Source organism: Bombina bombina, chromosome 5 (assembly GCF_027579735.1).
Source record: "Bombina bombina isolate aBomBom1 chromosome 5, aBomBom1.pri, whole genome shotgun sequence".
NCBI classification, from domain to species: domain Eukaryota; kingdom Metazoa; phylum Chordata; class Amphibia; order Anura; family Bombinatoridae; genus Bombina; species Bombina bombina.
In genome coordinates, this window is record NC_069503.1 from 69,404,150 (window position 1) to 69,427,018 (window position 22,869).

The 22,869-nt window shown below is 39.9% G+C and overlaps 1 protein-coding gene across 1 annotated transcript in view; it reads left to right on the forward strand.

The window, feature by feature from the left end:
• The window catches only part of LOC128659884 (oocyte zinc finger protein XlCOF6-like), a 262,081-nt gene that overhangs the window by 61,691 nt on the left and 177,521 nt on the right, over nucleotides 1–22,869 (forward strand). Inside the window, exon 2 of the mRNA XM_053713468.1 lies at nucleotides 9,489–9,511. Within this exon, the coding sequence (XP_053569443.1) occupies nucleotides 9,489–9,511 (23 nt within the window). The remainder of the gene's footprint in view (nucleotides 1–9,488; nucleotides 9,512–22,869) is intronic.

The following is a 22,869-nucleotide window of genomic DNA, read 5'->3' on the forward strand; positions in this document are numbered from 1 at the left end:
ACAGAATAGAAGTGAGTTCGAATCTGACTGCAGCAAAACATTTTAACCATTTAAAGATGTTAACCTAAAGTTCTAAGTTTTATAATGTTGTGGTTTTAAGTGTATATACTTTTTATTACTGTTTTTTAAATGAATTATTATAGCAAGAGGTTTACTTTTAAATATTTTAATATATAAGGTTAAGGTATATAAGAATAACCAAATATTGGAAAACATAAAGTTACAACGATATTCAATGCAGGGTTAACTCAATTAATGTTAAATCAAGATACCTGTGTAAGTAAAGGGATATATAAGGAGCATATCTGATTAAGGAACATACTCTTGAAAAAGTTTCTGGCAGAGAAACGAAACGTACGTAGAGAAGTTCTATTTTAATATTCATTGTCTCAGGGAGGCTACAAGGGCTCAGATGTTGTGGGTACCTACTGGGTGAGCTGAGAGACATAGATTTGTATGTGTTTTATCCAGTGACGTGCGGTGAGGTCAGAGGCTGGTGAGGCAGTGGCCATGATATGCCGAGACACACGTATATGCACACACACATGCTCTCTCATAATTACACATGCACATACAGATGATCTCTCTAACACACACACACACGCAAATACACACACACCTGCTTTGTCACTCACACATGCTCTCATACTTACACATACAGATGATCTCTCACACACACTTACACACATATATTATCTCATACTTACACATGCACATACAGATGATCTCTCTCTCACAAACACACACACAGATGCTCGCTCATACTTGCACACAAACACACATGCACACAAAGATGCTCTGTCCCACACAAACACAAATGCTCTCCACCCTGCAAAAATCCTCCATCTGTGGAGATTACTAAAGATGAAGATACAAAGTGAATTCTAGCTTTTGATTACAATAAAAGGCTAACAACCCCTGGCAAGTAATGTTTCCACTAAGCAGAAAATACAGGAGTTTTCACCTGTGATTAGACTCAATGCTGTAATTTCAGCACTGTGGTTACTGCTTGTTTCACTGTCTTATTTTTAATGAAATATGGTGTTTCCTGAATGCTTGCTTAAAAGTTCCCTTTATATTATCAATATTAAACAGTAGCCACATAATTTTCCAGCAAACCTAAGAACATTCTATTAGCTGTTATTTCTTCTGGAGAGAGTGATGAAAACAGTGGGAATGAGAGAGTGGAAGAAAGGGAATGGAAGGTGAGAGAAAAGAGAGAGAAGGGGGAATGGAGAGAAAACATGTAAAATGGAGAGAAATATACAGGGAGAAATGGGGAAGTGAGAGAGGAGAGAAATTAAGCAAATAGAGAAAGGTGAGAGAATGATGAGGGAGAAGAGGAAGAGTTGAAGAGGGAGGGGGTAGAGAGGGGAATAAAGTATGGAGAAAATGTAAATAGAGTGAGAGAAGAAAGATAGAGAAGGGATATAGAATGGAGAAAGTTGGATCAAAGAGAGAATAGAGAGCCTGTATAGAGAGAGATGAAATGGGGGCACAATACACAGGGGGAGAGAGAGAGAAGATAAGAGGGGTAGAGACAGTAAGATCTGAGAGTGGAGAAAGAGCGAGAGAAGAGAAAAGAAAGAGGGGGAACAAAAAGAGGAGAGAGTAAGAAAAAGAGGAAATACATACATTTTTTTTCTTCAGTCACACATTTAACACAGTTCCTTATGCAAAGCATAAACTCTCATGTCCCTCAGGGGAAGACTTCTGTGTGTGTATATATAGGCCTTGCATGTATGTGTATGGCTGAGCAACACAATTATTTTACATTTATGTCAGTATAACAATCTTGCTAGCAGTATGTACCCCTCTACAGACCTGATAATGTGCTGAAAAAGCAAAAGTATAACCCCCCTGCACTCAATTTAATTGTTTCATAAAGAAACTAGGTGAACATAACAATATAACTCAGACAATTTTATACATTAATTAATCCAGGTGATTCACTATTTAACAGGAGACTTGCATAGCTTCCAAGGATAAAATACTCATTTTAAACACTCCAAATCACTTGCTGGCTGCTGTTCTGAAAATCAGCATTTAATTTTCTGAGAGCTGGCTGTCATAACCACTTGACTACACACAGTATATATAGTAATAATATACATACTGTGCCATTGATTAACTAGTGTGTCCCTCATGTTAGCCACATTCATTTAACTTTTCTTTATGGGGCAGCTCTCATTTTTATAATGCTCAAACCTAAAGCAACAGAAAACTATCAGCTCATTCAATTATACCACTGCAGTCCTACTACTGCACAAACATTATCTGCAGGAGAAAAATCAAGTCCTGGTGTTGATTCTATCAGGTAAAAAAAAAGAACTGCAGGAATATTGTGGTTTCCCTTTAAAAGCACAACACTGTAATGCAATTATTTGGCTTGATGTGGATATATACACTCAATCTGAGGTCAGTTCTTCGATCACAGAAGTGCTAACTTAAAGAACTATAACATCCCACTCCTGACCTTCAAGAGCCCCAAAGCATTGCCCTCCTTTCAGCAGCATTGTCATGTGCAAAGCCAAAACACATAAAGTTCCAATGTTAAAACCACCTTCTTAAATGAATTGTCAACTCTCACCTCACAGCAAACATCTTTCCCCCGGTTGTGCAGTTTCTGCTAATGGCAGGTTATAAGGGGATTACATCCAGTAAACAAAGGCTGAGGCACCCTTCAAGTACCAAGCAAACAGGTAATATGACCATATCCAAAGAACAGATCTCACCCATCTGCTGCCATATTCACTGACAAATACATAGGCGCAGACATGTCTAACAGCTACATAGCAAATAGCTGTAACCCCTTGCATACCAGAGTGGTTAGAAAAATATTTACAAGCTTGTTTAGCAGCATTGATAATATGAGGAGCACATATTTTCACAGATGTCTAGTAAGAGCCCCGGCAATGCATGTTGGGACTGTATAAACACATACAGCGTATGTGACCACACACACACATGACTATCAGCATAAATAAATAATACATCATACATATAGCATACAGGACTATTTCACGGCTTCTGCTGCTTTGTCAAAGCCACTCAGGCTATAGGTAGTTATAAAATAGCAAATCACGATGGAATAAAATGTAAAAGCAGTGGAGATCAATAAGATCATTTGATAATATAAACTCATACACCGTATGTGACCGCGCACAAACATATCAGCTTGCACAAATATTAAATCATACAGCAATGTACCTAGACTCACTAGTGTGCAAGTGGTAGTGGGTTGTTTAACTTACTCTCTCAGGCGGTGGCCGGGTCATCAGAATAAAACAGTGTGGAAAAAAAAAGTCGTAGAATAGATTATTTACCTAATACCAACAAGTCCTAACGGTCCTCAGCGGGTGCGGCTCACTCCTTGGCTGCTTGACACTGATTGCGTTGGATCTTCTTGGATCTTCCTTCCAGCAGCCTGGCTTTTCACAGTGCATTGTCCACGTGACTCGGCTGAGGGCTCCAAGGTACCCTCCAGCACTTCCACACACTGCTCCGCCTCGTCAGCAGTCACGTGACGTGACTGACAAGACTGCTGCTGATTGGCTCCCCAAGGCTTCTAGAAGAGCAGCCTCAAATGGGAGCATATGGGTTCAGCTTTTAGGCACCAGTGGGTGGCGCTGGCTCAGTTGTGGCTCAGGCAGGCATGTTGTGCAATGGATGGAGGGCAGCGGACCAGCTCACTGCCTACCTTCTATTACGCAACATGGATGATACCATGTATGCCGGACCGGGGGGGGGTGGAAAAAAAATAAACAATTCTAAAAATAAATGTTTTTAGTCATTAGGACAGGTGAGGCACTGCCTCACCTGCCTCTAATGACTGCACGTCATTGGTTTTATCATATTTCATTTTGATAAGGTGGTTTTACGTACCAAACCTGGTTTCTTTCCTAAGGTTGTTTTGAATAAGAATATTAATCAGGAAATTGTTGTTCCTTCCTTGTGTCCTAATCCTTCTAAGAAGGAGCGTCTGTTACATAACTTGGACGTGGTCCGTGCCTTAAAGTTTTACTTACAGGCAACTAAGGATTTCTGTCAATCATCTTCATTATTCATTGTTTATTCTGGAAAGCGTAGGGGTCAGAAAGCTATGGCTACCTCTCTTTCTTTTTGGCTGAGAAGTATCATCCGCCTGGCATATGAGACTGCTGGACAGCAGCCTCCTGAAAGAATTACGGCTCATTCTACTAGGGCTGTGGCTTCCACATGGGCTTTTAAAAACAATGCATCTTTGGAACAGATTTGTAAGGCTGCGACTTGGTTGTCCCTTTACACTTTTTCCAAATTTTCCAAATTTGATATTTTTGCTTCTTCTGAGGCTATCTTTGGGAGAAAGGTTCTTTAAGCAGTGGTGCCTTCTGTTTAGGTTCCTGTCTGGTCCCTCCCTTTCATCCGTGTCCTATTGCTTTGGTATTGGTTTCCCACAAGTAAGGATGAAATCCGTGGACTAGTCATATCTTTGTAAAAGAAAACTAAATTTATGCTTACCTGATAAATTACTTTCTTTTACGATATGACGAGTCCACGGCCCTCCCTGTTATTTTAAGACAGGTTTATTTTATTTTTTGAAAACTTCAGTCACCTCTGCACCTTTTTAGCCTTTCCTTTTCTCTTCCTATAACCTTCGGCCGAATGACTGAGGGTTGAGGGGAAGGGGAGGGGCTATATATATATATACAGCTCTGCTGTGGTGCTCTTTGCCACTTCCTGTTAGCAGGAGGTTAATATCCCACAAGTAAGGATGAAATCCGTGGACTCGTCATATCGTAAAAGAAAGTAATTTATCAGGTAAGCATAAATTTAGTTTTTTAGTAAGAAACTAATTTGCCACCCTACTAACTCTGTTTGAAATCACCGGTCCTCTTATTTGTATATAGTGAATTACCTAAAATAGTCTTTGAAATGCTATCACTATTTTTGTGGGGAGACCATTATTGAAGTTTTAGTATATGTTAATGATTATATTTGTGAAATTTGATCAGGTTAGTTAAGGATTAAATTCCTAGACCAATCCTTCCTTGTTTGTTTTAACCTATCAGAGTGTGTCAGTCAATATATAGGTCTGTCACAGGTGTGGAAATTTTATGTCTATGATTACATCTCCTTTGCGCTGTTCATTTTTTTAAAAATATGCATCAATAAAGTTTGGATTTTTACTTTATTTCAACTAAGGCTTTGACTTTATTTTTTCTTGTTTCTACATAAGCGGTTTTCAGGGAACCGCTCCACTCTATAGAGCCTTAGGAGTGCCTACCAAGTTATCCATTTGCAGCTGGGTTTTTGGATGCAGAGGATTTCTGTGACGTTAGCACATGTTTACTGTTTTGGCCATATAATTGGCTGGGTCACCACCATGTGATCGGACTAAGTTGGAATACCGGTATAAGGAAAAGAAGAGGGACGCTGTCTTCCTGATGCTCAATTGAGCCTATATTATCTTCATTCCGGATCAGCAGACACCAATGAACCGATCACCGGAGTGGGTGAGTGAAACTGCCCATTACTGCATTACTGCTCAGGATACCCGGACTGCGTACTGGAGTGCCTTTACCATAGGAGTGGCGTTCAGTCATAGGCAATCAGTTACACTTTGTGAGCATTGTTTTTGTATATAAGCAGAGGTCTACTGGACTGATGGTAAATCATTTACAAGTTTCTTTAGTCTCAGCCAGGATGCTGGACTTTGACCCAGAATTGTGCTGTATTGATTGGATACTCTTGTACTAACGTGCTTGGCATAATTTGTCCACTATGCTCTTATCTCCCATTTCATAAGGGTTAATACACACTGTGCTGCTCTCTGTCCTAGTGAAGGGTTAATACACACTGTGCTGCTCTCTGTGCCAGTGAAGGGTTAAAACACACTGCAGCTCTCTGTGCCATTGAAGGGGTTAATACACACTGTGCAGCTCTTTGTGCCAGTGAAGGCGTTAATACACACTGTGCAGCTCTCTGTGCCAGTGAAGGGTTAATACACACTGTGCTGCTCTCTGCTCTTTGTGCTAGTGAAGCGTTAATACACACTGTGCAGCTCTCTCTGCCAGTGAAGGTTTAATACACACTGTGCTGCTCTCTGTGCCAGTGAAGGGTTAATACACACTGTACTGTTCTCTGTGATAGTGAAGGGTTAATACACACTGTACTGTTCTCTGTGATAGTGAAGGATTAATACACACTGTACTGTTCTCTGTGATAGAGAAGGGTTAATACACACTGTACTGTTCTCTGTGCCAGTGAAGGGTTAATACACACTGTACTGTTCTTGGTGCCAGTGAAGGGTTAATACACACAGAAGCACAACTGTAGCACAAGTTATGTTTATGAGTTAGTGATTTACAGCAGCTACACACCGGGCAGGGGAATAAGATAAAACGTTATATAAATCAGTATTAGACACTGAGTATCATGTAATGTGTATAATGTGCAGCTCACGTGTCATCACACAGGTGTAGTTTATTCATTTGTAAACCAGACAACAGCTAAAGTGTTATATTATAAATACATATATGTGTAGATATGAATATATGGGAATGATTAGCTGCATTATGGTCAGATTTGCCAGGAGTAGCACAGGGCAGTGATGGGCCCTAACTCACAGGGTGTCAGGGTGCCAGGAATCAGACTGAGACGAGAAGTGCAAAAATAATCACACCTTTATTAATAGCAAAAAATAATAAAAAGTCCACAAGTCAAATAACAAGCCATGAGTCAAAACCAGAGCTGGTAGTCAGACGAGCCGAGTCAGGAGCCAAAGCGAATAGTCAGACGAGCCGGAATCAGGAACAAGGAAAACAGCAGAGTCAGGAACAAGCCAGGGATCAGGAACCAGGAAGGACGTCAGGCAGCCAGGTAATACACAGGAACTCTCACAAACAGGTCTGAGACAATGCAAAGGCAAAGCATACTAAACAGAGGCCCTTTAAATAATAAGTGATGACATCACAATTCTGAGACTGCATCCTGTCTCACATGGATGATGCACACCAGTCTGGCCATAAAAGGAAGTGCAGGAAATGAGCAGCATCTCCCACAATGCACCATAATCAGGAAGAGAGGTGAGTAAAATGGCTGCCAGAAGCACATGGCAAACAAACAGGGAGAAAACCCTGACACAGGGGCCGCAGGTCAGTATTTAGGATATTTATGGGCTGCATATACATTTTGTCTGTTAAATACACAAATAATAATATATTTACAACAAATGTCCAGTTGCACAGGTCAAGTGCAACTGGACCTTGTTTGCCGACCTACCAGAAGCGCCCAAAGTGCGCATTATCAGTCCTGCTTTATCTAGGGGTGCCTGGTAACTAGCTCAGATGGGTACGCAGTAACTAACACAGAGGAGCGCACTGTAACTAGCGCAGAGGGCAGCCCTGGCTTTAAAGGATACAGAACAATGTATTTTCATGACACTTGTGTGTGGTGTTGCACTAATCTAATACACAGGCCTAGTGACTACACTTTCCAAACAGATCAATACTTATTTTTCCAATGGCCAAACCCCCTCCCCACATAGTTTGCCTTATGTGTAGGAGCCAATCTGACCTTGTTACTGAGTAGACAAAGGGTTGTCACTGCTATTTTGTTAGCAACACTTGTTTTACATGATCATAATACTCCTGTTCAGACTTACTAGGGGCAGATATGTAGCAGGGTCAGGTTTATGAAGCTTTTGGGTGTGCACTTATAATGCTAATGATTGGAAAACCCACAATTTTCAGAGTTTAACCCCTTAAGGACCAAGGATGTGCCAGGCACGTCCTACCTAAAATGGTTGTTAACGACCAAGGACATGTCTGGCACATCCTCTGGGGTTTCAAACGCTGGGAGCAATCGTGATTGCTTTCAGGGTATTACAGTAATGCTTCAATATTGAGGCATCACTGCAATACCCTTTTTTACCCACTGATGCAGAGAGAGACACTCTGTGGCCCTTTCTGCATTGGCCAGCGATGGTGCCGAACAATGGTGGGTGGGAGCCATAGCAGGAAGGCGGGTGGGTGGGCGGCCCTTCACTGGTCAGTTCTGGATCCTGTGTCCCTGTTGGGAAAGGGATCTGGGGGGAGGGGGGTAGTGAATTGAGGGGGGGGCCGCTACACAACAGAATTTTATTTATTTTTTTAAAATATTTTTTTCTCAGCAAACTGGGTACTGGCAGGCAGCTGTCAGTACCCAAGAGGGTGGCATATAGGTAGAGGGGGAAGGATTAGAGAGTTGTTTGGGGAGGTCAGGGAGGTTAGGGGCTATGGGGGGATCCAACACTGCAGAATAAATATATAAAAAGCCTTTTATTTTAGTACTGGCGGACTTTCTGCCAGTACTTAAGATGGCGGTGACAATTGTAAGGTGGGGGAGGGAAGAAAGCAGTTTGAGAGGGGTCAGGGAGGGATCAGGGGGTGGGATGTGTCAGGTGGGTGGATGATCTCTACACTAAAGCTAAAATTAACCCTACAAGCTACCTAATTAACCCCTTCACTGCTGGGCATAATACAGGTGTGGTGTGCAGCAGCATTTAGCGGCCTTCTAATTACCAAAAAGTAATGACAAAGCCATAATGTCAGCTATTTCTGAACAAGGGGATCCCATAGAAGCATTTACAACCATGTGTGCCATAATTACACAAGCTGTTTGTAAATAAATTCAGTGAGAAATCTAAAGTTTGTTAAAAAGTTAACAATTTTTTTTATTTAATATCATTTGGCGGTGAAATTGTGGCATGAAATATACCAAAATGGGCCTAAATCGAAACTTTGGGTTGTCTACAAAAAAAAAAATATACATGTGAAGGGATATTCAGGGATCCCTGACAGATATATCAGTGTTACAATGTAACTATCGCTAATTTTGAAAAAAAAAAATGTTTGAAAATAGCAAAGTGCTACTTGTACTTATTGCCCTATAACTTGCAAAAAAAGCAAAGAACATGTAAACATTGGGTATTTCTAAACTCAGGACAAAATTTAGAAACTATTTAGCATGGGTGTTTTTTGGTGGTTGTAGATGTGTAACAGATTTTGGGGGTCAAAGTTAGAAAAATTGTGTTTTTTCCATTTTTTCATCATATTTTTATAAAAAAAAATGTTTATAGTAAATTATAATATATGATGAAAATAATGGTATCTATAGAAATTCCATTTAATGGTGAGAAAAACTGTATATAATATGTGTGGGTACAGTAAATGAGTAAGAGGAAAATTACAGCTAAACACAAACACTGCAGAAATGTAAAAATAGCCCTGGTCCCTAACGGTAAGAGATTTGAAAAATGGTCTGTTCACTAAGGGGTTAAAGGACAGTAAAGTTAAAATTAAACTTTCATAATTCAGATAGGGCATGCAATTTTTACAACTTACAAATTTACTTTCATCATAAAATCTGCTTTGTTCTTTTGGTATTCTTTGTTGAAAGCTAAACCTAGATAGACACATATGCTAATTTCTTGCCTCTTATCTTTTATCTATTAGTGCATTTTATAGCTTTTTACAGCAAGACACTGCTAGTTCATGTGTGCTATATAGGTAACGTGCTAAATCCTGTGGAATTTTTTGAGTCAGCACTGATTGGGTAAAATACAAGTCTGTCAAAAGATCTGAGATAGGGGGCAGTCTGCAGAGGCTTAGATACAAGGTAATCACAGTGGTAAAAAGTATATTAATATAACAGTGTTATGCAAAACCGGGGAATGGTAATAAAGGGATTATCTATCTTTTTAAAATATAAAAATTCTGGAGTAGACTGTCCCTTTAAGCACAGATTTATGTGCTGTTTCTATTGGTTACAACAGATCATACTTTGGCTGTGTTTTTCATTGCAGTGGTAAAGTTTAGAAACTGCTGGTATCATAAAAATTCTCCATAGACTTTAATGGTGATAAATGTTTTTATCATTTAGTTTTCACTATTTACCTCCTCAGTGGAATTTAGGTCTTTGTGTTTTACAGCTGACAAAGCCTTTTATGACAATAACATTAGTTTATATAAATGTATATACAGGGGCAGACTGAGACCAACCAAGGCCTCTGGCATTAAGTGTGACAGGACCCCCCACCCTCTTCAATTCCAGTGACCATAAAGATTAGAGCTGTCATTCCCTGCAGATTTACATCCTGAGCTCCCCAGCAGCACAGAAACCCTATAGATGTGCATTCAAATAAATGTGTTATTCACCCTAATTTCACATAGATGATCCCAAACAAGAGAAATACATAGAAAATCCACCTGTGAGAGCCCATGTGCATGGTCTAGGGCAGCGCCAACCAGTGGTCCGTGGACCACTGGTGGTCCACGAGAAGTTGTTGGTGGTCCTTGACACCATCAAGCAGGAATTAATCTCCTCTGATGGTGCGCAACTTGGGTAGCTAGATTGTATTTTTAACTCCTCTTGTCCGAGGAAAATTCTTCCATTCTAAAGCCAGCAGAGGTTGGTATAGTCTTGGCTTGAAATAGTGGAATTAAAGTATATGAAAAAAAGAAAATCTTAAAAAAAAATGCTCTCCTATATTTCATTTATTTTCTTCCTTTTACCTGTCTCTTTGTAGTAGTTTTCCTAGTTCCTTCAGATGGACTTACATCACTGTTTGTCTTCCTCCCCTCCATAATTTTTTTATTTTTATTAAATATTAATTATTTTTCATTCTATTAATTTTATTCCACCTGAATTCCAGTAATTGCCATCCAGCAGATCAGCCATATCCCACCAGTATTATAGTAATTGCCAGTAACATCAGTCATTGTTAGCTCACATCCATTTTGAGAGCTTTCTGATATAAACTTAATTTATGACTCCAATGTCTGTCCATGATCATAAGTAGATTTGAATAATTCCTAACTGGGTAGGTAACTTGGAAGTCTTGTGGACCTTTTAAAAATTTATTCTTTTTTCCGCACTATCTGCCTCTCTGTTTCCAGTTTAAAAGTTGGCACTTACCCTTTATCTGTCATTTAGAAGTATTCCATCAGTTCTGTCATTCAATTAGTTAATTCCAAAAAATAATTCTTAAAAATGTGTAAATATATACATAATGTAAACTAAGCTATGGTTATACTAGTTATGTACAATATATATGTGTGTGTGTGTGTGTGTATATATATATATATATATATATATATGTGTGTATATATATATATATATATATATATATATATATATATATATATATATATACACACACACACACACATGATAGAGGTTTCTACCTTTTTTAAAAAAATTCATGTTAGTGGTCCACGGGATTTAAAATTGTGAGTTTAGTGGTCCCTGAGGTCCGAAAGGTTGGCGACCCCTGGTCTAGGGAATAATTAGATCCATACAATTGAGAAATTGCTGGTCTGTACTTTTTAGTTTTCGTCATTGCCTGAATCAATATATAATATATTACTGCTTGAGTTAACCCATACCCCTGCCCGTTGCAAATAAATATATCTATATTTGTAAGGTTAATTTCCATCTTACAGATTTTCCTCAGCCAGTGTTGTATTTTGAGCCAAAATTGTTTAATTTTTGGACATTCAAAGACATAGGGGCCGAATTATCAAGCTCCAAATGGACATCGTATCATGTCCGCTCGCACATTAATAAATAAGCCCCATAGTGACTTAAATGTGTCCCCACAATGCTGCATTTGGTGCATCTGGCATCCGTTCCACCATAACTTTTATTTAACAGGTAGGGTGTCTGATATATTTGATATAGCAATTTTATATGTGACTATCTTCTGTCTAGAGATGAAGTTACTTTCTCAACTCTCATTAAGCTTTTTTTAACTAATGATTCCAATACCACCTTAAACCAGAGTTTCTCAATTTCTGTGCAATATTAAGTGTATTTTCTTTCTAATGACACAGTGAGTCCACGGATCATCATAATTACTATTGGGATATTTACTCCTGGCCTGCAGGAGGAGGCAGAGACCACCACAGCCAAAGCTGTTAAATACCACTCCCCTTACCCACAACCCTGAGTCATTCTCTTTGCTTGTAGTGCATGGAGGAAGTAATTTTAGGTGTCTGATTCTTCATTCAAGAGTTTTTTATTTTCAAACAGAGCAAGCTTGTTTTTGTTTTTTTCCTTGGGGTTTAGCTGTCAGTCTACGTCAGTCTCTTCAGTAGAGCTGTGGTGGCTTTTCAGTTTTTTTGGGAACTTGAGGGGTTTAATTCCCTCTGTGCCTCCCAGTATGTGCTGTTGCCCCTTTTTGGGTTAAACGACTTTGTTGGTTCATTTAGTCTTTTTTCCTTTGTCTACAGGTCCTTGATAGAAAGGAATCCTTTCAAGTCTGGTGTTCTGCCTTGCTGCCTGGCAGTCTGAAGGTAAGTGCTTTCTTTATTTTCTCTGCTGGGTCAGGAAAATGTATGGCACTTATGGGGTTAAATCTGCTTGTGTGCAGGCGACTTTATGTTTAGTGGGGCACTGTGTTATTGTGAGAGGATGGCTCTTTGAGGTGTGCTGCACAGTTTATTGCTTGTAGCGTTACTTAGGCAGTCTGTTTTGTTTTTCAGCTGCATGTTGCACAGTTTAGTAACAGGTCTGTGTTTAATGTCAGGGGGAAGGGCACGCCCACGATGGGAGGCGTTTTCGTGGCGCACGTTTTTTTGCGCGCTTTCCTAGTTTGTTTTCTACGGAGTTGCCGTAGTGTGCTCTTCCTGTTGCGCAGAAGGTTTTCTGAACCGGTGTTGTATTTCCCTTCCTAAGGCGGATTTCGGTGGGTCTCTGGTTGTTTTTGTGAGGTGTAGAGGTGCTGTAGTTTTTCTTAATAAATTCTGCCTGCTTGTTTCTTTTTTTTTATACACTACAAAAAATAAAGTGAAACGTTTATTAAAGGGACAGTAACGTTTTTATTTTTGGGCAATTTTTCTGATTTTTTTTTCTGTTTTAAAGATTGTTGTGTACTATGGCTTCCTCTTCCAAGCAGGATCAATCCACATCTTCTTGGAGACATACTCAGTCCTGGAGTAAGGGGAAGCAATCTAAGAAGCCTGTCACTGACTCAAAGTCAGCATGAATTGTCTGCCCCTGATCCAGTAATGAATTGTGTGGGGGGCAGGCTGTCTTTGTTTGCTCAGGTCTGGGCAAGGGATGTCCCAGATCCTTGGGTAGTAGATATTGGAGTTCAAGAATCTTCCTCCCAGGGGCAGGTTTCATCTCTCAGTCTCAAGGTTATCGGTAGATCAGTTAAAGGAGGAGGCATTTTTAAGTTGTGTCCAGGATCTTTCCGATATGGGAGTGATCATCCCTGTTCCAGTTCAGGAGCAGGGATTAGGGTTTTATTCAAATCTGTTCATTGTTCCAAAAAAAAGAGGGAACTTTCAGACCCATTTTGGATCTCAAATTGGTAAACAAATTTCTCAAGGTTCCATCATTCAAGATGGAGACTATTCGGTCAATCCTACCTCTGGTTCAGGAGGGTCAGTTTATGACTACAGTAGATCTGTGTCAGTCTCTTTGAATACCACTGTGTCAGTCTGCCTGAGTACCACTGTGTCAGTCTGCCTGAGTACCACTGTGTCAGTCTGCCTGAGTACCACTGTGTCAGTCTGCCTGAGTACCACTGTGTCAGTCTGCCTGAGTACCACTGTGTCAGTCTGCCTGATTATCACTGTGTCAGTCTGCCTGATTATCACTGTGTCAGTCTGCCTGAGTACCACGTTGTCAGTCTGCCTGATTATCACTGTGTGAGTCTGCCTGATTATCACTGTGTGAGTCTGCCTGATTATCACTGTGTGAGTCTGCCTGATTATCACTGTGTGAGTCTGCCTGATTATCACTGTGTGAGTCTGCCTGAGTACCACTGTGTCAGTCTGCCTGATTATCACTGTGTCAGTCTGCCTGATTATCACTGTGTCAGTCTGCCTGAGTACCACTGTGTCAGTCTGCCTGATTACCACTGTGTGAGTCTGCCTGATTATCACTGTGTCAGTCTGCCTGAGTACCACTGTGTCAGTCTGCCTGATTACCACTGTGTCAGTCTGCCTGATTATCACTGTGTCAGTCTGCCTGATTATCACTGTGTGAGTCTGCCTGATTATCACTGTGTGAGTCTGCCTGATTATCACTGTGTCAGTCTGCCTGAGTACCACTGTGTCAGTCTGCCTGATTATCACTGTGTCAGTCTGCCTGATTATCACTGTGTCAGTCTGCCTGATTATCACTGTGTCAGTCTGCCTGATTATCACTGTGTCAGTCTGCCTGAGTACCACTGTGTCAGTATGCCTGATTATCACTGTGTCAGTCTGCCTGATTATCACTGTGTGAGTCTGCCTGATTATCACTGTGTGAGTCTGCCTGATTATCACTGTGTGAGTCTGCCTGATTATCACTGTGTGAGTCTGCCTGAGTACCACTGTGTCAGTCTGCCTGAGTACCACTGTGTCAGTCTGCCTGATTACCACTGTGTGAGTCTGCCTGATTATCACTGTGTCAGTCTGCCTGAGTACCACTGTGTCAGTCTGCCTGAGTACCACTGTGTTAATCTGCCTGAGTACCACTGTGTCAATCTGCCTGATTATCACTGTGTCAGTCTGCCTGAGTACCACTGTGTCAGTCTGCCTGAGTACCACTGTGTCAGTCTGCCTGAGTACCACTGTGTTAATCTGCCTGAGTACCACTGTGTCAATCTGCCTGATTATCACTGTGTCAGTCTGCCTGAGTACCACTGTGTCAATCTGCCTGATTATCACTGTGTCAGTCTGCCTGAGTACCACGTTGTCAGTCTGCCTGAGTACCACTGTCTCAATCTGCCTGAGTACCACTGTGTCAATCTGCCTGAGTACCACTGTGTCAGTCTGCCTGAGTACCACTGTGTTAATCTGCCTGATTATCACTGTGTCAGTCTGCCTGAGTACCACTGTGTCAGTCTGCCTGAGTACCACTGTGTCAGTCTGCCTGAGTACCACTGTGTTAGTCTGCCTGAGTACCACTGTGTCAATCTGCCCGAGTACCACTGTGTCAGTCTGCCCGAGTACCACTGTGTCAGTCTGCCTGAGTACCACTGTGTCAATCTGCCTGATTATCACTGTGTCAGTCTGCCTGAGTACCACTGTGTCAGTCTGCCTGATTATCACTGTGTCAATCTGCCTGAGTACCACTGTGTCAGTCTGCCTGAGTACCACTGTGTCAGTCTGCCTGAGTACCACTGTGTCAGTCTGCCTGAGTACCACTGTGTCAGTCTGCCCGAGTACCACTGTGTCAGTCTGCCTGAGTACCACTGTGTCAGTCTGCCTGATTATCACTGTGTCAGTCTGCCCGAGTACCACTGTGTCAGTCTGCCTGATTATCACTGTGTCAGTCTGCCTGATTATCACTGTGTCAGTCTGCCCGAGTACCACTGTGTCAGTGTGCCTGAGTACCACTGTGTCAGTCTGCCCGAGTACTACTGTGTCAGTCTCTTTGAATACCACTGTGTCAATCTGTGTTTAATAGAGAGAAAACCAATGGCACTACTTAAATAAACTGAACGTTCCCATATAATTGATTATAAAGTATTTGATAAATCACAAAAAATGGGATGGTGCTTGTACTAGAAAATGGATTCAAAGCTAATCAGTAAGAGACTGAAAAAAAGAGTGCAAATTTAGCACTCATAACGTTCTATTATAGTGGATACTGTGGACAGAGGCGAAGAAAGAAAATTTAAACTTATTTTTTCTATATGAGCTTAAAAAAGGGGGGGGGGGGGGGAAATAATCATACTATAAAAACATACAAATGCCTGGTTAGGTTATAAAGTATAACAGAGTAAGAAATCCACAGCTCAAATGCTACCTAGGTATCAGGTGGCTTGGGATTTCTATCTGTGATTCAACATTTTAGGTTAATAGGTAAAGGTGTAGTGATAACTGGTTTATCGCTCTCAACAATGAAAGAGTATGTCCCAAAGAGTGCAAATTACTTCTCTGGGAATCCCAGAGTTGTTTACCAATTAGTTACCGCTATAAGTTTTCTCTAGGCATACCCGAGACCCATATCAATTAGTTACCGCTGTGAGTTTATTTATATAAATATATGGGTACTCAGAATAAAAAATGGTGAATAAACAAATTCCGTATCTGGTGATACTTTTTGGTGATACCTTTTAGTTACCGCTGTTGTTAGAAAAAACCCTATCACAGTGGCTAACCAGTGTGTATAGAAAAACTGTTGGTCTTTACTTTTAGTTTCTCTGGAGATACCAGAGATTATTACCAATTAGTTACCACTGTGAATTGATACTTTCCTTCTCTGGAAATGCCAGAGACCTATACCAGTTAGTTACTACTTTAAGTTATTGGTATAAATATAGAGGCACTTAAATAAAGGAGCCAGATTGTTCAAAGCAGCTAATAAGCAAATTTCCTCTCTGGTAATACCAGAGACCTATACCTGTTAAATACCGTTATGGACAATATAAAGGCTCAAGTTAAAGGTGCCAGGTTATGTCACCTGGTGAGAGACCTTCAAAAAAGTGCTGATTACCTATTAATACCGATTACCTATTAATGCAAATTATTAAGCTCTGTAAAATCAGGCATTGCTCTTAAAAAGAGAGGGGGAGAAGGCGAACCGGGATGCCACTGACGCGTTTCACCGTTGTGGCTGTATCAAAGGGCAATCTCACTGTCTTCTCGTGGGATTTTTATACCCTTAGCTTTGATTAGATTGGGTGATTTGACAACCTATCATGATGCAGTTAGAGGACTGGCTGTTATAACTGTCAATCAAGTGCTGGAGAAAGGGATTGGTTGGTATAGTGTTTGTTTACGCCCATATGTTTGCCGTAGAAAAAATGAGCGAAAAACAATATATATCCCTATGCTAACATGGCGTTTCAACTGATACATGTTAGTCTAACATCCAGTGTCATAGAAGTTAGCTTAATATTCAGATTTTACTGATATTTGTGTAAACTTCAACGTGTAGTGATCTGTATGACCATTGGTCCATGTCCTTGTCAATCAAACAATCGAACTGTTTTGATTGGATGTAATCATATGTATTGATCCAATTGTGTGCAAGATTTTATACAGTAGCATAGTATGAATACATATTGGTGCTATGTATCACACATACACATAATAGAAATTCGTGAAATTTGGAAAGTATGTATGAGGGGAAAAAATACTTATTCCTGTTTGTTGTGAAATTCATATTTATATTACTTTCTATTGATAAGCTTTATATGGTTTAAAGTTTACGACGATCAGTGTATTTCTCTGATACATGTATTTATTAATCATATGGCTTATTAAAAATGCTGATGTTCATACACATTATCTATATTTTGCAAAGTAGAAACAGTATTGCTATTTGGCATATATTGTATCAATCTAAAATGGATGTCTAGAAAATAATGCCATACTTTGCATATTATGTGTCAATTTATAACGGATGTCTGAAAAATAAATCCATACATGTAGTGTAATGGTTTGTTTTTATTAATCATATACTGATTGCTGTTCTTAGAAAGCATGATATATAATTAAAATCATGAGGGATGTGTATGATGTCTGCTACACTATTGTATAATATTGATAGATTGTATCTTGCTTGCTGATCCCTTTCTAACTAATTTATTTCGGTCTAGATGTTAGTATGTCACTTTCATAATGAATCATGATCATATATGACGGTGTTATCCTCATGAGAAAGGGATATTATTAGTACATTAGGTAGATTGTTTATCAAAATAAAGATGAAAAATAAATAAAATAAAATAAAAAATAATCAATAATAAATTTAAAAAAAATGGTTTATTTAAATTAAAATTATTGTAGCATATATCGAGTATATTTATTGTTGAATTGAAATATGATTTTTTTTATTTTTTTTGATAAAACATTTTTTATTGAGCATTTGGTTCAAATATACATTAGAGCATAGCCGAAATATAACAATATACTTAAATACATACATGAAACAGGTAAATAATATTAAAGATTTTGGCTAATCTTCCAGGTAGAACCCGAAACCTCAAGGGTCTTTTTTTATACTTAAAAAACTTGAAACTATGAATATCGGAAGCCGCTGAATCTAATGAATAAGAAAGGTAAAAGATAATAGAAGGGATGTCTGGTGATAATAGATCTGAAAGCCTCTAGTAATGGAGAAAGGGGAGGGAAACAGTTAGTGGGGATGGAGAGTTAGAAGTGTGCAGAGAGTGAACGGAAACTGAAGGGACAAAAAGTCTGTTTTAGTCTGGAAAGGCTTCTATCCATGGGGACCAAACCTCGCAGTAAAAGGTAACTTTGTCTAGAGCTCTATGGGAATATAATTCCATCTGTTTAATATAGCAAACTATGGAGAGGACCTATGAAGTCCGAGGTGAGTTTTTGATTTTCCATAATCTGGCAATAGCCAGTTTTGTGGCCATCAAAAGATAAATGGCAAGCGCTTCCTTCGCCTGTGTTAGGTTTGAGAAATGTATGTGAAGTAAGGCCACCTCTGGTTGAAAAGGTAAAATGATATGGAGTAGATTGAGGGTATGAAAGAGCCATCTCCAAAGGGGGCGTATCTTGGGGAAAGACCACCATATATGTAGTGAGTTCCTTATATGTTCGCAGCCTCGCCAACATCTAGCTGAATGGGTGCCATATATTCTGTGTGATGTGGAGGTAATTAAGTGCCACCGTGCAATGATTTTGTATTGTAGCTCCCATAGGGTAGCACAATGGAGGAGTTTTTTAGTTATAAGGATGCATGCATGCCATGTATCGGTGTCGGATGTGAAGCCTATCTCTCTCTCCCAGGCTCTATGTTGGGATATTTTATGAAGAGTGGTAGGTTCGATAAGAAGGTTATAATGGAAGGATAAAGCGTGTTCAAGGTTATGTCTCTGAGTCCACTTGGTCTCCCATTTGGACAGTATTCTCAGGTTTTGTCTGGGATAACCCCATGATTTCAGCCAAGAACTAAGACGAAAGGCATCGAAGCGTAAAGGGAGAGGTATATCGTACTTAGCGCAGAACTGTAAGTGCGGGATCCAGTGACCCTGGTCATAAAAATCTGTAACTAATGTTAGTGGAAGATTTCGCCAGGACCTTATGTGAGAGTCCGGAAGGCAGAAGAGGGCTTCGGCTAGGGTAAGTACTGGAGAGGGGTGAGGTGCCAAGTCTGGGTTATGTCTTGTGTGGTCCTAAAATTTTAGGGCATCTAGAAGAGTTGGCAGTAGGTTAGCCAATCTCTCCCTATAGTGGGAGGGAATCCATAGCAAGTCAGATAGTGTAAGTTCTGGTGGTAGGGTTTCCGTTTCAATGTCAAACCAACGTGGGCAGTCATCTGTAATGGTCCAACTGATTATGTGTGACAGTCTGGCTGCGGTATAATAAAGAATAATGTTGGGAAGAGCTAAGCCCCCATGTGTAATTGGTCTCTGTAATGTGGTTCTAGAAGTCCTAGGTCTATGATCTTTCCAAATATAATTGGTTATGAGGCTCTGCAGTTTATTCAGTAGGGGTTTGGGAATGTTATATGGTATACACCTGAAGAGGGAAGTGAGTTTGGGTATAAATTACATTTTTATGGCTGCTATTCTCCCTGTCCATGAGATTTCTCTAAATTCCTATGTGAGGAGAAGGTTCCAAAACTCTGTGAGCCTATCTGCGTAATTTTTAGTTATCGTAAGGTCTGGGTCAGGGCTAAGATGGGTGCCTAACACTTTGATAGAATGAGGGTTTTATTGGAAATGGTATATTTTTTGTAGGAGAAGAAGTTCTCGAGAGGGGATGTTTAAATGTAGAGCTTCAGTTTTGTTAATGTTTAATTTATAATAGGATAATCAGCCAAAATAATGAAGGGAGGTAGTTGGTGAAATAAGGAAGAGAGTTATATCATCTGCATACAAATAGATGCAGTGGAATGATTCTGTCAACTGTGCTCCGGTAATTTAGGGGGGAAGTTTGATCGCCTGCGCTAGGGGTTCAATTGTTAATGCAAAAAGCAGGGGTGAGAGTGCGCAACCCTGCCTGGTGTCGTTAGTAATTTGAAAAATGTCTGATTTGAAGCCTACTCCCTTTACCCTAGCGGTGGGAGTTGTATAAATAGCTTGTACCGCACGTATGAAGGCGTCTGGGAGGCTGAAGGCTTCCATCGTGAGCCAGAGATATTCCCATCTCACTCTGTCAAAGCCCTTTTCAGCGTCAAGAGACAGAGCGAGAAATGGGACCTCCTTCTTTGCCATAAACAAGAGAATATTAAGTATTCGTCTAGTAGTGTCAGGATCTTCTCTCTGTGGTACAAATCCTACCTGGTCTGGATGGATCAATGGGGTAATAACTTTTGAGAGTCGCTCTGCAAGTATTTTAGTATATAATTTGATGTCTAGATTAAGTAGCGATATGGGCCGGTAACTACTACATTGGGGGCTTTCCTGGTTTAAGTATTGTGGTGATGGTTGCTTCTAAGTATTCACTGGTAATAGTACCCTTTCCGCATAATTTCGGCAAACAGTCTGCACAGTATCGGGGCAACCAGGAGTTGGAAGGATTTATAAAAATGGCCCGTATATCCATCAGGACCTGGGGATTTCCCTAGCTTTAATTTCTAGATCACTTTTAAGACTTCTTCTATAGTGATAGGGCCAGTCAGGGTGGAGGAACTCTCTGGTGAGAGAGCCTAAGAATGATCTAATGTCCACTGGGTTAGATGATGGGTTATCAAGATTCTCCTTTATGTTATAAAGAGAGTGATAGTAGTCCTTAAAAGTAGCACCTATATCTTTAGGAGAATATACTAATTTGTCCGCTGTGTTCCTGATTGATAGAATTTTGGCTTGCGCTGTATGATGTCTGAGTTTTGTAGCTAGTAAAGTGGAGGCTTTGTTACTGTGATGATAAAAGATCCTCTTGAATTTCTCCAGAGTGTCATCAGTTCTTTGGAGCTCTAAATCCTGGATTTGTTTAGTAATATCCGCAATTTATTGGGCTATAAAGTTAGAGTATGATGTATTTAACGTGTGTCTGAGCTTTCGGAGTTGTATGACAAGAGTCGCTAAATTTCTAACTATCAATGATGACCCTCAGACTCCGATAGAGACATTATGGGCTACCCTTAAAGCCTTCCTCAGGGAACACTTTATTGCACTTTACACGGACAAACGTAACAAACAGGGGGCTCCTTGTTTGTTACGTTTGTCTGTGTCAAGTGCAATAAAGTGTCCCCTGAGGAAGGCCTTAAGGGTAGCCCATAATGTCTCTATCGGAGTCTGAGGGTCATCATTGATAGTTAGAAATTCTACTATCTTCTCCTGCATCTCCAGCCTAATAAGCGGATCTGTGACAAGATAATCTCAAAACTTCCATATGGGAGGGAAGAGATTTGTGATGTTTGGTCCTAGGGATAGTGTGACAGCGTTGTGATCTGACCAAGATACTGGTGAGATTTTTATGTAGGACATATTGTCTAATAGTCTGGAACTAGTGAATAAGTAGTCTATGCGGGTGAATGATTTGTGCGGGGGAGAGTAGAAGGTGCATTCCCTATCTTGTGGGTGGAGCGCCCTCCAGGGGTCGTATAGGTCATATTGGCTGATTAGTTGTTGGAATGCCTTGGAGAGGGGATGAGTTGCTCTCTCTAGGGTGGATATCTTAGGTCCCGTCCTCTCCAGGTTGGGGTCCCATAACAGATTAAAGTCCTCTCCCAGTATAAGCTCCCCCTGCTTCACATCACAGGGTGACGAGGTGAGTATTTATTTTACATATTTGAGTTAAATTATATTTTATTGAGGTTTTTAAACTGTTACAATACAAATAAGAATTGCCTTAACACAGTAAAGACATTGAGAAGGATCATTTTCACAGCAAAAGAAAAATGCACGTTCTTCATGACAAGCAAAACCAATATGCAGAAGGCAATTATGAATAAAACCTCACTTTTTTTCTATACTTATATGGACCTCCACAGTTACTAACAGGCCACTTATGGGCCTGTGTGAAGTGACAATCAGGGTTGGAGGTTAACCAATCTGTACATATAAATTAACAGGTAAATTAAGTACCCACTTAGTTGAGTATATATAACTAAAGGCTTAGATTAGTTATTGGATATAATTAAAGGGACATAATACTCATATGCTAAATCACTTGAAACTATGCAGTATAACTGTAAAAAGCTGACAGGAAAATATCACCTGAGCATCTCTATGTAAAAAAGGAAGATATTTTACCTCACAATTTACTCAGCTCAGCAGAGTAAGTTCTGTGTAAAAAGTTATACTTCACCTGCTCCCAGCTGCAGGTAAAAATAAAAAAAAAATGAAGAAATGAACAGCAGCCAATCAGCATCAGCAGTGCTGAGGTCATGAACTCTTACTGTGATCTCATGAGATTTGACTTAACTCTCATGAGATTTCATAGTAAGCTTCCTTTACCTGATTGGTGAAATAATATGAGAGTTCACGATGCTCATCCCTTCAGATGTCCCAGGACACTAAAATGCTGCTTAGAAATCCTTTACAAAGGGAGGTGGCTACTGAGGAACTTTTGAGGTAAAATATCTTTCTTTTTTACATAGAGATGCTCAGGTGATATTTTCTAGTCAGCTTTTTGCAGCTATGCTGCATCACTTTCAAGTGTTTAAACATTTGGGTATTATGGCCCTTTAAGAAACTCAAGTTCTAGTAAGATAGTATTATCAATTAATACATCAGTTAGATTCACATGGCTAATAGCTAATGCTGACTATATAGATATAATATACATATATGAAACCTCTCAGTATGATACTGGATAATTGTGAATTATTGTAAGGGGTGTATTTCTAGATGCAACCAAAAGTTACAGCTGCACATACATGAACAGACAATACAGTCAACAAACATCTTCCTACCCCTAATTCACAGATTCAGGCATATAACTATAATACAAGACATTGAGACCTTCTGTGGGTCGCCCC